General features: G+C 42.8%; 1 protein-coding gene across 1 annotated transcript in view; it reads left to right on the top strand.

Annotated features, from left to right (window-relative positions):
* The first annotated feature begins 257 nt into the window (after nt 1-257).
* LOC138830118 (rho GTPase-activating protein 19) overlaps nt 258-15,101 on the top strand; it is a 40,312-nt gene continuing 25,468 nt past the window's right edge. Inside the window, exons 1-4 of the mRNA XM_070026525.1 lie at nt 258-330; nt 11,006-11,271; nt 13,119-13,199; nt 14,459-14,668. Of these exons, the coding sequence (XP_069882626.1) occupies nt 275-330; nt 11,006-11,271; nt 13,119-13,199; nt 14,459-14,668 (613 nt within the window). The 5' untranslated portion in view covers nt 258-274. The remainder of the gene's footprint in view (nt 331-11,005; nt 11,272-13,118; nt 13,200-14,458; nt 14,669-15,101) is intronic.

Here is a 15,101-nt window from a genome sequence, read left to right as displayed (position 1 = left end):
CCTGAAGCCAAAGCTTGATCCACAGGAGAAACATCTCCCCCGCGGTCTCGGGGCTAGGCGTTCCCCCGCCCACACTTTCTTTTCTGCGAGGGCTAAGAGCCACCAATGCTGGGTAGGTATTTGAATCGACCAATAATATCACGGACCTGTTAAAGTTGAGGCGGGACATTTGAATTATCCAGTCACATCAGAGATGCGGAAGCACCTTAGCCAATCCAAAAGCGTGGAGGCGGAGTCTGAGCCAGGGGGGCGGTGAAAGGAGCTGCTGACGAAGATGGCGGCAGAAGCGCTGGGCGAAGGGGAGGTGCCAGCCCGGGACTCCAGCCGGAGGTGAGCCAAGTTCTTGGTCCAGCTGCCTAGGAAACGAGGCTGTGGGCCGGTCGTACTGCCGCCCTCGCCTTGAGTCACGGAGACCCACGGGGCTGAACTTTGTTCCTTCCTCCCCTCACCGCGCGGGCGGCGGCCGATGGCCGGGGCGCGTTAGTGGGTTCCCGCGGCGTCGGCTGCAAACCCACCAATCGGGGCCGGCGGCGCTGCCGGCCTCGGAGGTCTGCGGGGGGATCTGCGGGGAGGCTGGGCCACTGAAGCCCAGCGCTGTTAGCCAGGTCCCCCGCGTCACACAGCGTGCGTGTCAGTCACCTCTAGTAGGAGCAAGGAACTGGAGGATCGGTTCGTAATGGACGTGCGTCCTGGGCCCGGCTCGGGAACCCCTCCGCCGCCAGCTGTAATCCGGTGTCGTCGGTGCCCGCGCCCTGGATGCCAACTTCAAAGTCAGGATGGAACGAGACAGCCCGTTCCGAGTGCCCAGTACTGAGCCTTGCGGATGAGCATCACTCCATGTGTGGTTTTCTTTTTCCTACCCCAGCCAAAGAACAGATCCCAAGTCGGGTGCCTGTGGCTCACGCCTGTAGTCCTAGCTATTCAGGAGGCTGAGATCGGAGGGTCGCTGTTGGAAGCCAGCCAGGCCAGGAAAGTCGATGAGACAGACTCCAGTTAACGGGAAGTGGAGCTGTGGCTTAGTGGAGTGCAAATCTACGCACACACAGACACACACGGAGAATATCCCAGGGCTCTGAAGTCCAGGGAATTATGACTTCGTGTGTGTGTGTGTGTGTGTGTGTGTGTGTGTGTGTGTGTGTGTGTGTGTGTGTGTGTGTGTGTGTGTGTGTGTGTGTGTGTGTGTATGTGTGTGTTTGTCAGTCGTGGAGCATGAACTCAGGGCCTGAGCACTGTCCCTAAGCTCTTTTGCACAAGGCTAGCACTATACTTGAGCCACAGCTGTACTTCTGGTTTTTAGGTGTCTACTTGGAGGTATGACTCTTACAGATTTTCCTACCTAGGCTGGCTTTGAACCAAGATACTCACATCTCAACCTCCTGAGTAGCTAGGATACAAGTGTAAGCCACCGACGCCTGGCTAATGCTACTTTTTTTTTTTTTTTTTGTTGGTGCTAGGGTTTGAACTCGGCCTGAAGGCCATCTCTGAGTTCTTTTGCTCAAGGCTAGCTCTTTACCACTTTAAACCACTGTGCAACTTCTGGTTTTCTGGTGGCTAGCTGGAGATAAGAGTCTCATGGTCTTTCTTTTCCTGGGCTGGCTTTGAACCATGAACTTCAGATCTCAGCCTCTTGAGTAGCTAGGATTACAGGTGTGAGCCACTGCCACCCGACTTAATACCACTGTTTTTGAGGAGTAAATAGTTTTAATGTATATAAGATAAAGATCCCTAATTTTTTTTCTTTCAGTATAGGGTCTTACTAGCCCAGGCTAGTTTTGGGTTCACTATCCTCCAGCATCCTATAGAATGTTCTCCAAATAGGGAATTTTGATTTATGTTCCTAATGTGATTAATTTCTTTCCCAGTGTTCACCAGCTTGGAAGAGAAAATTTAAGAAAGTTGTCAGCAACAAAATTAATGCGAGTTCTGTGTGTGTGTGTGTGTGTGTGTGTGTGTGTGTGTGTGTGTGTGTGTGTGTGTATGTGTGTGAGAGAGAGAAAGAGAGGGCTTTATATGTGTCGGTACTAGGGCTTGAACTCAAGACCTTGCACCTTTTGCTTGGCTTTTTTGCTCACAGCTGGCTCTCTACCACTTGAGCCAGATCTCTAATTCTAGCATTTTTCTTTTTTTTGTTTTTGTTTTTGGTCGGTCGTGGGGCTTGAACTCCAGGCCTGGGCGTTGTCCCTCAGCTCTTCAGCTCAAGGCTAGCGCTCTACCACTTGAGCCACAGCACCATTTCTGGCTTTTTCTGCTTATGTGGTGCTGAGGAATCGAACCCAGGGCCTCATGCATGCAAGGCAAGCACTCTACCACTGAGCCACCTTCCCAACCCCCCTAGCATTTTTCTGGCTAATTGGAACCATTATTCTCAGATCTCAGCCTCCCAAGTAGCCATCATTAAAAGCAGGAGCTACCAGTGCCTCACAATACAAATTAGTTTGACACCAAAAGAAGAGTAGTTACCAAGTAAATGGCCAATAAATGGGCATTATTTATACTCTCAGAAGTATAATAATTGCCCTGTTTGAGAATATTACATTGTTACTCTATAAAGCAAAATCTTAGGTTTCCAATAATATTTAGATAAGCAGTCAAGAATTCTTTCACCTCTAGTTTGCAAATTTATTTCACGTTGCTAGAGTACCTTGAAATTATTTTAAGTTGAGAGCAACCATAGGGAAGTAACACACTTAGCAGACTGTTGGAATCTAAATTCAAGATAAGAGGTCTGTCTTACCAAAAACTAGTGCTTCCTAAGGGCATACCTTAGAGTGTAAATGTTTTAAGATATTTATCCAAGAAATTAGATAATGTTCTCTGAAGTCTTGTAGTACAACTTATCAACTTTGGACTCTTAACTAGTATTTGAAACAAGCTGCCAGCCTGGATACATGGGGCCTCTTTTGTTCTTCCTATGTATGGTGTTCATGATGTCAATTTAAATTTGATTTTTAGAGAGAAGAATATAGCAGTCTTTTATTTGATACTTGTACATATTCTTAGCTAATGTAATAGTTCCCTGAAAAGTAATGTATTTAAAGCCATATTTTAGAGCCTTTTAGAATTGAAAAGCACATAAGAGAATGGATACTTCTCTAAGTTAGTGCTAAGTTAGGCAGACAACTTGAATATAGCGCATATTTTGATAGATGCTGTCAAGGTGTGGTACTTGGAGAACAAATCAAAGTTAAGCAATTCACCAAGGAGGAAATATTTAGTTTTGTGGGGATATAATTTGGCCAATAGTCAGTCAGGAGATACATCTGCAGGACGGTTTTTTCACTGTCTTGAATTTTGCAGATTCATGGGTTCACCATGTCTTGAATGCACTTGCATTTCTTTTTCCTTTCCTTTTTTTTTTTTTCATTGATTTTTCAGCGGTGGAAACTGTTTCTTGTCCTTTTACCAAGCATATGGCTTTACATGTAGAGTACCCTCTAGTGGTAAAAGTAATAATTGTAGACTATAAATAGGTCATAAAAATTATTCTTAGCTGGGCGCCTGAATGCTTCATACCTGCAATCCTAGCTACTTAGGAGGTTGGGATCTGAGGATCATGGTTCGAAGCCAGCCTAGGGTAGGAAAGTCCGTAAGACTCTGATCTCCAATTAATTACCAGAAAAGCCAAATGTGGAGCTGTGACTTAAGTGGTAGAATGCTAGCCTTGAGTAAGACTGCTCCAGCACAGCACTGAGGCCCTGAGTTAAATCTTTATCGTCGATGTCCTCGTCCTCATGCCCGTCCCCCTCCCCCACCCTCTTCTCCTCCTCCTCCCCCTCCTCCTTCTTCTTTCTGGTCCTTGGGCTTGAACTCAGAGCCTGGACACTGTCCTTGAGCTTCTCTGTGCTCAAGGCAAGCACTCTACCACTTGAGCCACGGTGCCACTTCCAGCTTTTTCTGTGTATGTGGTGCTGAGGATTCAAACCCAGGACTTTATGCATGTTAGGCAAGCACTCTACCACTAAGCCAATTCCCAGCCCTCCTTATTCTTTTTTTGTTTGTTTGTTTGTTTTTTCGCCGGTCGTGGGGCCTGAACTCTGGGCCTGGGCGCTGTCCCTCAGCTCTTCAGCCCAAGGCTAGCGCTCTACCACTGGAGTCACAGCAACACTTCCGGCTTTTTCTGTTTATGTGGTGCTGAGGAATCGAACCCAGGGACTCATGCTTGCAAGGCATGCACTCTACCACTGAGCCACCTTACCAGCCCCCTCCTTATTCTTTTTGAGAGGTCTTGTCTCTGTGATTTTTTTTTTTTTTTTTTTTTTGGTGCTAAATCCCTGGAGCCCTTCCTATCTCTGTTACTTTGGGGCATGCTCTATATCTGGCTACTTAGTCTGACAATATCTATGCTTGTTGTTGTTGTTGTTGTTGTGGTATAAGGAATTCAACCCAGTACCTTAGTCAGGCACAAGTGGTCTATGGCTGAGCCACATCTCCATCAGTACAAAAACTTTCATAATACTTTTTTTTTGTCAGTCGTGGGGCCTGAACTCTGGGCCTTTGTTCAAGGCTAGTGCTCTACCACTTGAGCCATACCTCCACTTCGGCTTTTTGGTACTTCCTTGGAGATAAGAGTCTCATGGACTTTCTTGCCCCATCTGGCTTTGAGCTACAATCTTTGTATTTCAGCTCCTGAGTAGCTAGGATTATAGGTATGAACCACTGACACCTGGACTAAGTTAACAAAGTTAACACAAGAAAATGTGAGTAGTCCTATGACACAAAATAAATATGTAATGAGGAAAAAAAAAATCTCACAAAGAAAACTAGGTCCAGGTGGCTTCTGTGAATACTCCAAACATTTAAAAAAGTAATAAAACCAATCACCAAAAGTAAAAATAGAAGTAACATAAATACTAATAGTTTTCTAATCTGTGTCTTGTCTTTTACTAAGGTTTTAGAGTTATTTGTTTATTTTGAGTGAGTAGTATGTTCATATGAATGAAAGTGTAGGGAGGAGGATTGGATGATAGTTTAGTAGTAGGCCTCTTGCCTCTTGCCTGACTTATGCGAAGCTCTGAGTTTGATCCAGGACTGAAAAACAAGAAGAAAAACAAGTCCCCTAAAATATACAGTGAAAAAGAAAGTTTTTTTCCTCCTGTTTTTCTTTCATCCAGTTCCCTCTTCAGAAGCATGTGACTTCATTTTTTGAAAATTTTGTTTATAATGTCATTTGTTATATGGAAATTTAAGAGAGTGTGTGTTTATGTATGTATGTATATATGTATGTGTGTACTGGGGTTTGAACTCAGGGCCTAGGAAGTGCCCTTGGATATTTTTTTTTCCTCAAGATGAGTGCTCTACCACTTGACTCACAGATACTTCTGGCTTTTTGGTAGTTAATTGAAGGTAAGAGTTTTATAGACTTTCCTGACTGGACTGGCTTTGAACTGTGATGCTAAGATCTGAGCCTCCTGAGTAGCTAGGGATTATAGGCTTGAACCATTGGTGCCCAGCTTAAAAAAATATTTTAATGTAGATAAATTTATCAACTTTGTGAATTGTGGGTTTTTTTGGTCGGTCATGGAGCTTGAACTCTAGGCCTGGTCTGTTCTTCAGCTCAAGGCTAGCACTCTACCTCTTGAGCTGTGGCTCTTCTGATTTCTGGTGGTTTTTTGGAGTCTAATAGGACTTTCCTGCCCCGTCTGGCTTTGAATTTTGATCCTCAGATCTGAGCCTCCTGAGTGGCTAGGATTACAGGTGTGAGCTACTGGTGCCCAGCTGTGAATTGTGTTTTTTATGTCTTATTAAAACAACAACAACAACAAAAACACCTTAAATACTGTATTCAGGGCTTCGGGGGTATCTCAGTGATAGAGTGCTTAGCATGCAGGAGGCCCTGAGTTTGATACTCAGCACTGAAAAAAATCAAACCCCTAATTTTTTTTTTTTTTTTTTTTGGGTCAGTTGCAGGGCTTGAACTCTGGGCTTGGGCGCGTCCCTGTGCTCTTCAGCTCAAGGAGAGCACACTCTACTGCTTGAGCCAAAGCACCACTTCCAGTTTTCTAGTGGTTTATTGGAGATAGGAGTCTCACGGTTTCCTGCCTGGGCTGGCTTTGAACAGTGATCCTCAGATCTCAGCCTCCTGAATAGCTAAGATTATGGGCGTGAGCCACCGACGCCCAGCTCAAACCCCTAAATTGTAAATGTTTTCTTTTCTTTTCTTTTTTTTTTTTTTTCTGTTGTCAGCTATAGGACTTGAACTCAGGGCCTGCGTGCTGTCCCTGAGCTTTTTTGCTCAAGGCTAGTGCTGTAACACTTTGAGCCATAGCTTTATTTCTGGTTTTCTGGTGAAGTGGTACTGTGGCTCAAGTGGTAGAGTGTTAGTCTTGAACAAAAATCAGCTTTGGGACAGTGCCCAGGCTCAGAGTTCAAGCCCCAGGACTGCAAGAGAGAGAGAGAGAGAGAGAGAGAGAGAGAGAGAGAGAGAGAGAGAGAGAGAGAGAGAGAGAGAGAGAGAGAGAGAGAGAGAGAGAGAGAGAGAGAGAGAGAGACATGCGCACACTGGGGGAGAAAGAGGGGGGAGAGGGAGAAGGATAAGGAGAGGGGGAGAGGGAAAGACAGAAAGAGAAAGAGGGAGAGGGAGAGAGAGAAAGAGAGAGAGAGAAAGAGAGAAAGAGAGAGAGAAAAAATCTCAGGGACTTCCCTGCCTGGGCTGCCTTTGAATCACAATCCTCAGATCATAGTCTCCTGAGTATCTAGGATTACAGGTGTGAGCCCACCAGTGCCTGGCCTGTAAATATTTTCTTTCTTTCTTTTTTTTTTTTTTTGGGTCCGGTCGTCGGGCCTGAACTCTGGGCCTGGGCACTGTCCCTCAGCTCTTCAGCTCAAGGCTAGCCCTCTACCACTTGAGCCACAGCGCCACTTCTGGCTTTTTTCTTTTTGCTTATGTGGTGCTGAGGAATTGAACCCAGGGCCTCATGCATGCAAGGCAGGCGCTCTACCACTGAGCCACCTTCCCAGCCCCTGTAAATATTTTCTAACCTTTGAATCTCCATGTTTATATCTCTTTTTGGTTTGGAATTCATTTTCTTGTGTATGATGTGGAGTAGGGAGCACACTTCCCCCCAAGCGTACAGCAGTGATAGAAATCCACTGCTGAGCTTCATGTATGTGCTGTAGAATACCATTGACTGCTCTAGTTTTTACTTGTGTTTGCGCCTACTTGTAGGAAAGTGCTCAGAGTTCTAATAAGTACTTCTTTTCAGAGCCCATAATGTGTCCTTGTGTCTTGTAACATGTCTGGAATTTGTGTAGGCTCTGCTGGGGCAGGGAAAGGAGAGTTTCTTTGTCACACAAACAAGGACAAAGCCTTTTTCCTGTCTCTTCGATTTACCAATGCCTCATCAGAAGCTTTCAGCATTTATGTAAGAAATTTATTTTATTGGACTTGAGAAAATTTAACAAGTTGTTTTAAATATGATAGAGTAGGAAATTGTTTTTACTTAATTGTAGTGTTTTTGTTCCCCTTTAGTCTTTTAAGTCTTTTAAATGTCTAAGCTGTTTCTTGTATTGTATATTCTTTGGAAAAAGATTAATGTTGATTTTGTGATATGGGAATAACAATAACAACAAGCCCTGTTATAGTGGGCTTTTCCATCATTTATTTTCCATTTTCTGTCATTTTCAGTCATTTTCATCTTGTAGACATTTGTACCAGATGCTCTACTCAGAAAAAGTGAGGAAAAGACTTAAAAAAGCCATCGCTTAAGAAAAATTAAAGTGTGGCATACTGAAGTGAATCAGCATGGCAGGGAACAGGGGGAAGCAGAGGAGAAAAGAAATGAGATTGCTATGTGTTACTTTTATTTTAGACTTTTAAGGTATGTTCTTTTCTTCTACTCCTTATAGATAGCAGAGGCAGCCTTACCTTGAAGGTATTTATTTTTTCACTTGTTTAGGGTATTTAGGAGAAGTTTGTAGAGGTGATAGCCAGGTAGGAAGTATTCTGTTCAGAAACACTAGCTAGGAGCTTTGTCCTTTAGTTCCTTTCCCAGTTGTGTGTTTGATCTAGTTTAGTACTGAAAGAGTCCATTGTGATTAAAAAAAAAATCTTAGAATCTTAATTGCATTCTAGACTTAAAAAAAATAAATCTATTAGCATGATGTGTTATATGTATTTCTACTTCAGGAATATAATAGATGCTGTTCGTGCACAATAATATATTAGAACTAGATTAATCTGAAATAAGTTATTCACAGAAGGATTGAGTTCCATAAAATGATTAGTTTAGATGCAATAAATCCTACTTTGTTGTTGTTGTAATAGTCCTTTCTGGCTTTCTCAAGAGGTGATAATTTCTTATTGGCAGTGATTATAAATAATAGATCTATCTGTATTGACTTTTGGTTCTTTTATTTTTTATTTTGCCAGTACTGAAGTTTGAATTCAGGGCTTGGGTGTTGTTTCTTACCTTTTTTGCTCAAAAGCTGTCACTCTACCACTTGAGCCCACAGCTCTGTTACCATCTTTTTGGTGGTTAATTGGAGATGAGAGTCTCACAAGATTTCTTCCATGGGCTGGTTTCCAACCTTGATCCTCAGATCTCAGCCTCCTGACTAGCTAGGATTATAGGGATAAGCCACTGGCACTCAGCTTGACTTTGTTTTTACCTGAAATAAACTGACATTTGAAAAAGAGGTGTGTGTGTGTGTGTGTGTGTGTGTGCGTGCGCATGTGTGCGCGTGTGTGTGTCTGTCTGTCCTAGAACTTGAACTCAGAGCTGGGGTGCTGTCCCTGAGCTTTTATACTCAAGGCTAGTGTTCTATCACTTGAGTTACAGCTCCAATTCTGACTTTTTTGGTGGCTAATTGGAGATAAGAGTCTCACAGACTTTCTTGCCCAGGCTGGCTTCAAACTGCCATCTTCAGAGTGCAGCTTCCTGAGTAGCTAGGATTACAGGTGTGAGGTACTAGTGCCCGGCCAAAACAGACTCTTGTCAAAGACTTTAGAGAAAATTGCTTCTTATTCTAATTGCTTTATATTATCATTGGCTTCTTTAAGTTTACACAGAGAAATAATCTATCCTAGTGTGTAAAAAGGTTGAGGAGACAACCATTCTGTGCAATCAGTGACTTTTTGCCTTGAGAACCACACATTTATAGTTTTAAATTTTTGTGTGGTTTTATTATAACGCATTATAATTTTATTATTTTTATTATTTTTTATTTTTTTGGGGTCCGGTCGTGGGGCCTGAATTCTGGGCCTGGGCGCTGTCCCTCAGCTCTTCAGCTCAAGGCTAGCGCTCTACCACTTGAGCCACAGCGCCACTTCTGGCTTTTTTCTTGTTGCTTATGTGGTGCTGAGGAATGAACCCAGGGCCTCAGTCATGCAAGGCAAGCGCTCTACCACTGAGCCACCTTCCCAGCCCTCGCATTATAATTTTAGAGAAAAGAATCTAATTAAACAACCAACTGATATTTGGATTATTAATTAATAATTCTGCAATAACTTTTTTAAGGGAACAGAAATGAACTCTGAAATTTTCCTGTGCCTGTTTTCATTATATTATCATTGAAAATTACTCATGTAGTATTGGCAGAGTGTCTTGTTGGTTTGTTGTTTCATATTTCAAGGTATCACTTTGCCTGGAACAGTACTTTGATATGTAAAGTATAGTAGATGACTTTTTATTTTTTGTCGGTTGTGGGACCTGTACTCTGGGCCTGGGCACTTTCCCTCAGCTCTTCAGCTCCAGGCTAGTGCTCTACCACTTGAGCCACAGAGCCACTTCCGGTTTTTTCTGCTTATGTGGTGCTGAGGAATCAAACCCAGGACCTCATGCATGCAAGGCAAAAACTCTACCACTGAGCCACCTTCCCAGCCCCTCGCACATGAGTTTTAAGTTGTGATTGTTTTTATTGTGAAATGTTTGGATGAGTCAGGTGAATTTGCTTGACTTAAATGTGCTTACTTGTCCTTTCTGATTTGTATTGTATCTATTATATAGTAAGTGTTAAAACAGCTGTTATAGTTCATTGATGATGGGTACAAACAATGATGTATCTGCTGTAAGAGATGGAATAATACAGTTCTTTATAAAGAATCATGTATTAGAACTAAAAAGAATCTGGGTACTGGTAGCTCACACCTGTAATCCTAGCTACTCAGGAGGCTGAGATCTGTGGATCATGGGTCAAAGCCAGTCTGGTCAGGAAAGTTTGTGAGACTCTTATCTCCAATTAACCACCAAAGAGCCAGAATTAGAGCTATGGCTCAAGTAGTAGAGCTTTAGCATTGAGCAAAAGAAGCTTAGGAACAGGGCCTAATTAAGTCTCAAGACTGGTACTTAAAAAAAAAAAAAGTAAAAAGGAGTCCTAGTAGTCATGCACTGGGGAAAAAAATATTTCTTAGATTTAAAAGAGCTTTTTGAGCTGGGTACTGGTGGCTCACACCTGTAATCCTAGCTACTCAGGAGGCTGAGCTCTGAGGATTTTGGTTCAAAGCCATCCTGGGCAGGAAACCCCGTGAGACTCCAATAAGCCATTAGAAAACCAGAAGTGGTGCCGTGGCTCAAGCGGTAGAATGCTGGGATTGAGCTGAAGAATTGAGGCGTGTAGTCCAATGTAACATGGGAGTGGAAAGCCTGAGATCAGGAACCTTGCAGCAAAGGCAGATGATGCGTGGATCAGAAGTCACCAGAATTGAGAGTTTTCAAATAAAACAGGGATGGGGATACAGCTCAGCAGTAGAGCTTGTGCCTAATATGCATGAGGCCTGGGTTTGATCCTGAGCACCACAAAATAAGTAAATAAGTAAAATCTATTTATAGACCTGGGCAAAACAGAATTGCTATCCATTTTATGTACCTGTGTCTTCTGTTCTCTGAAAGCTTCTTGATTACGAGGAACAGAATCCAAGGGCAGCTGCCTCAATTAGAGGAAGATGGTTGTAAGAAAGCCTCTGCCCCTGTGTGGACCCAGTAACCAATGAACCCATTGTGTAAAGCCGGGGAAAAAACCCACACATACATGATCTCTTCAAAGATTCTTCTGTTTCATTTTTTTCCAGTGATGCCATCTGTAGTTTTGTTATCTGCAATAATTCTTCCCTTCGAGGTCAGCCAATTATCTTCAATCCTGACTTTTTTGTGGAGAAGCTCCGACATGAGAAACCTGAGGTGTTCACTGAGTTGGTGGTCAGCAATATCACAAGACTTATCGATTTACCCGGAACTGAGCTGGCTCAGCTGATGGGAGAAGTGGACCTTAAGTTGCCTGGTGGGGCTGGTCCTGCAACAGGATTCTTCCGGTCTCTGATGACTCTCAAGCGGAAGGGTAGGAAATGTATTTGTGAAGTGTGGACCTGTCCCACTATTACCTAGCTTCCCTCTTGACATTGCACGTTCACTGAGAGTTTTGATCACCCTAAAACAGTTTTGGGGCATTTTCCCCATTTTTACTAGTAGAATCTTAGGTAATAAAAAGTTAAAAAAAAAAAGAAAAAAAGAAAAAAATGGGTTGGGAATGTGGCTTATTAGTAGAGTGCTTGCCTAGCCTGCATGAAGCCCTAGGTTCAATTCCTCAGTACCACTGACACAGAAAAAACTGGAAGTGGCACTGTGGTTCAGGTGCTAGACTTGAGCAAAAGAAGTTCACGGACAGTGCCCAGGCCCTGAGTTCAAGCCCTAGGACTGGCAAAAAAAAAAAAAAAAAAGATGCTAAACTCTTCTTAGTACTCAGGATTGAACTCGGGGCCTCACTCATGTTAGGCCACTGAGCTATATTCTTAGCCTCTGAACTTTTTTTTTTGTCAGTTGTGGGTCTTGAACTCTGGGCCTAGGCGTTGTCCCTCAGCTCTTCAGCTCGAGGCTAGCACTCTACCACTTGAGCCACATTGCCACTTCTGGCTTTTTTTTTTCTGCTTATGTGGTGCTTAGGAATCAAACTCAGGGCCTCATGCATACAAGGCATGCATTGTACCACTGAACCATCTTCCCAGCCCTCAAGTTCTTTTTTTGTAGGTGTCGGTCTTGGGGCTTGAACTCAGGGTCTGGTCATGTCCTTGAACTTTAGTGCTCAAGGCTAGTGCTCTATCAGTTGAGCTATAGCTCCACTTCTGGCTTTTACTGGTTAATTAGAGATAAGCATTTGCAGGCTTTCCAGCCTGGGCTGGCTTTGAACCACAGTCCTCATATCTTAGCCTCCAGAGTAGTTAAGATTACAGGTATGAGTTCCTGGCCCCTGGCTTTTTTTTTTTTTTGGGTCCAGTCGTGGGGCCTGAACTCTGGGCCTGGGCGCTGTCCCTGAGCTCTTCAGCTCAAGGCTAGCGCTCTACACTTGAGCCACAGTGCCACCTCTGGCTTTTTTCTTTTTGCTTATGTGGTGCTGAGGAATCGAACCCAGGGCCTCAGGCATGCAAGGCAAGCGCTCTACCACTGAGCCACCTTCCCAGCCCATGGCCCCTGGCTTTTAAGTTCCTTTTTGTTTGATTTTTAGATTGTCACTAAGATAGCCATTATTACTTAAAGAAGCAAATGGTAGCTGGGCACTGGTAGATCACATCTGTAATCTTAACTGTTTGGAAGGCTGAGATCTGGGACTGAGGTTCAAAGCCAGCCTGGGCAGGAAAGCCTGTGAGACTCTTAGATTAACTACCAAAAAGCTAAAAGTGGAGGTGTGATTCAAGTGGTAGAGCACCAGTCTTTATTGAAAAAGCTCAGGGATACACCCAGGTCCTGTGTTTAAACCCCCAATAAACGTCATTACCAGCATGTGTTGGTAAAATGGTAAGATGTTGTTTTCCTTCCCTCCCTCCCTCCTTCCCTCCCTTCCTTCCTTCCAGTATTGAACTTGGAAAGAGTTGATTGACAGTTGTTCTAATTGAATTTCCTGGTTATTAGTGCTAAGGTTTTAAAACTTTAAAAAAAAATTAACATTAATATACAGAGAAGTTAATGTGATATTTTCATGTATGTGCATAATATGCTTTGATTGAATTCTTCCCATCTATATTAGTGTTTCTTCCCTGGTTCCTACTTCTTCCCCAGTGCTAAGTAAGGTGTTTGTTACTGACCTTAGGAAAACATTTGATGAACTGTGAAATAGGGGGAATGGTTTTAAGTAAAATGGCTTTGTACTGTTTGTATAAAATATAGTCCTGTCCTGTTACATGTTTTTTTCAGAAAAAGGAGTGGTATTTGGATCTCCACTGACTGAAGAAGGCATTGCCCAAATATACCAATTGATTGAATATCTTCACAAAAGTAAGACAATTTGTAGTTTGAATATCTTTATAAAAGACCTATTAGTTTGTTGACCTATGTTTAGTGAGGAATTATCAATTTTCCATTGATTGCTAATAGCTTTGAGTTAGTAGTTGCCATTTAACCATCATCAAAGGAAGTAACCAATGATGTTAATTTCACATGGCAGTTTTTTTTTTTTTCATGATGGGGCTTGAACTCAGGACCTTTGTGCTGTCCCTGAGCAATTTTTGCTGAAGGCTAGCACTCTACGACTTTAAGCCACAGATCCACTTCTAGTTTTCTAGTGGTTAGTTGAAGATAATAGCCTCATGGACTTTTCTGCTGGACTGGCTTCAAATTTGGATCCTCAGATCTTAACCTCCTGAGTAGCTAGGATTACAGGTGTGAGCCACAAACACTCAGCTTGTATATATATATATATATATATATATATATATATATATATATATATATATATATATATAAATTAGTGTCTAGAAAATTACATTTACCCCTTAAGTAAAACAATTATGGAGCTGGGTGCCAGTGGCTCACGCCTGTAATCTTAGCTACTCAGGAGGCTGAGATCTGAGGATCGAGGTTCAAAGCCAGCCCGGGCAGGAAATTCCGTGAGACTCTTATCTCCAATAAACCACTAGAAAACTGGAAGTAGGGCTGTGGCTCAAGTGGTAGAGTGCTCACCTTGAGCCGAAGAGTGCAGGGACAGCACCCAGGTCCAGAGTTCAAGCCCCACGGCCGACAAAAAAAGAAGACAGTTATGGAAAAATTTGGTGTGTATAGAATCATGACATTTATTCAAGGGAACGTGATCTCTAAAATTCTGTGATGAACATACTCTTAGTTATGTCATCTGTGCCTGGCAAAACCTCCTTTTTAAAAGGTTTGTAGGCTGGGCACTGGTGGGTCACACCTGTCTGTAATTCTAACTACTCAAGAGGCTAAGATTTGAAGATGAAAGTTCGAAGCCAGCCTCGACAAAAAAGACCATGAGAGTCTCATCAAAAAGCCAAAGTCTTATCTCCAATAACTACCAAGACAAAAGTGGGGTCATGTCTCAAGTTATGGAGTGCTAGCCTTGAGCAAAATAGCTAAGGGACAGCACTCAGGTTCTGAACTCAAGCCCTACTACCATCATCAAAATAAATAAATAAATAAAGTCTTTGCAAAGGATATTTTAAGGGAAGAGTAGTATGTTAATTACATCTTCTCTCTTTTGTTTTTTTTCCCTGTCCTCTGTTTTTTTCCATGCTAAGCAGATTTGCGAGTAGAGGGTTTGTTTAGAGTACCAGGCAATAGTGTTCGACAGCAGATTTTAAGAGATGCTCTCAATAATGGAACTGATATTGACTTGGAATCAGGGGAATTTCACTCAAACGATGTTGCCACCTTGCTGAAGATATTTCTAGGAGAGTTACCGGAGCCCTTACTGACACATAAACATTTCAATGCACATCTCAAAATTGCTGGTGAGTATAGGAAGGAGGACATTTAACTATTTCAATTTAGTAAAATCTTGTGGAATTTTCTGTGACTCATGGAAATTTTTTTTTTTTCTTTTTCTTTTTTGCAAGTTCTGGGGCTTGAACTCAGGGTCTTGGGCACTGTCCCTGAGCTTCATTTGCTCAAGGCTAGCACTCTACCACTTGAGCCAAAGTGCCACTTCTGGCTTTTTCTGTTTATGTGATAGTGGCACTCTACCACTAGGCCACATTCCCAGCTTCCAGAAATACTTTTTTTTTTGTCTTCATGGGGCTTGAACTCAGGGTCTATGCACTGTCACTGAGCTTTTTTGTTCAAGCCAGGTGCTCTACCACCTGAGCCACAGCTCCACTTCTGGCTTTTTGCTAGTTGGAGATGAGTCTTATAGACTTTTCTGCCTGGGCTGGGTTTAAACCTTAA

This window comes from Dipodomys merriami, unplaced genomic scaffold (genome assembly GCF_024711535.1).
Source record: "Dipodomys merriami isolate MVZ:Mamm:240054 unplaced genomic scaffold, mDipMer1.0.p SCAF_184, whole genome shotgun sequence".
In the NCBI taxonomy this organism is placed as follows: domain Eukaryota; kingdom Metazoa; phylum Chordata; class Mammalia; order Rodentia; family Heteromyidae; genus Dipodomys; species Dipodomys merriami.
Note: the sequence above shows the minus strand (reverse complement) of the source record. Positions and strands in the feature narration are given on the sequence as shown.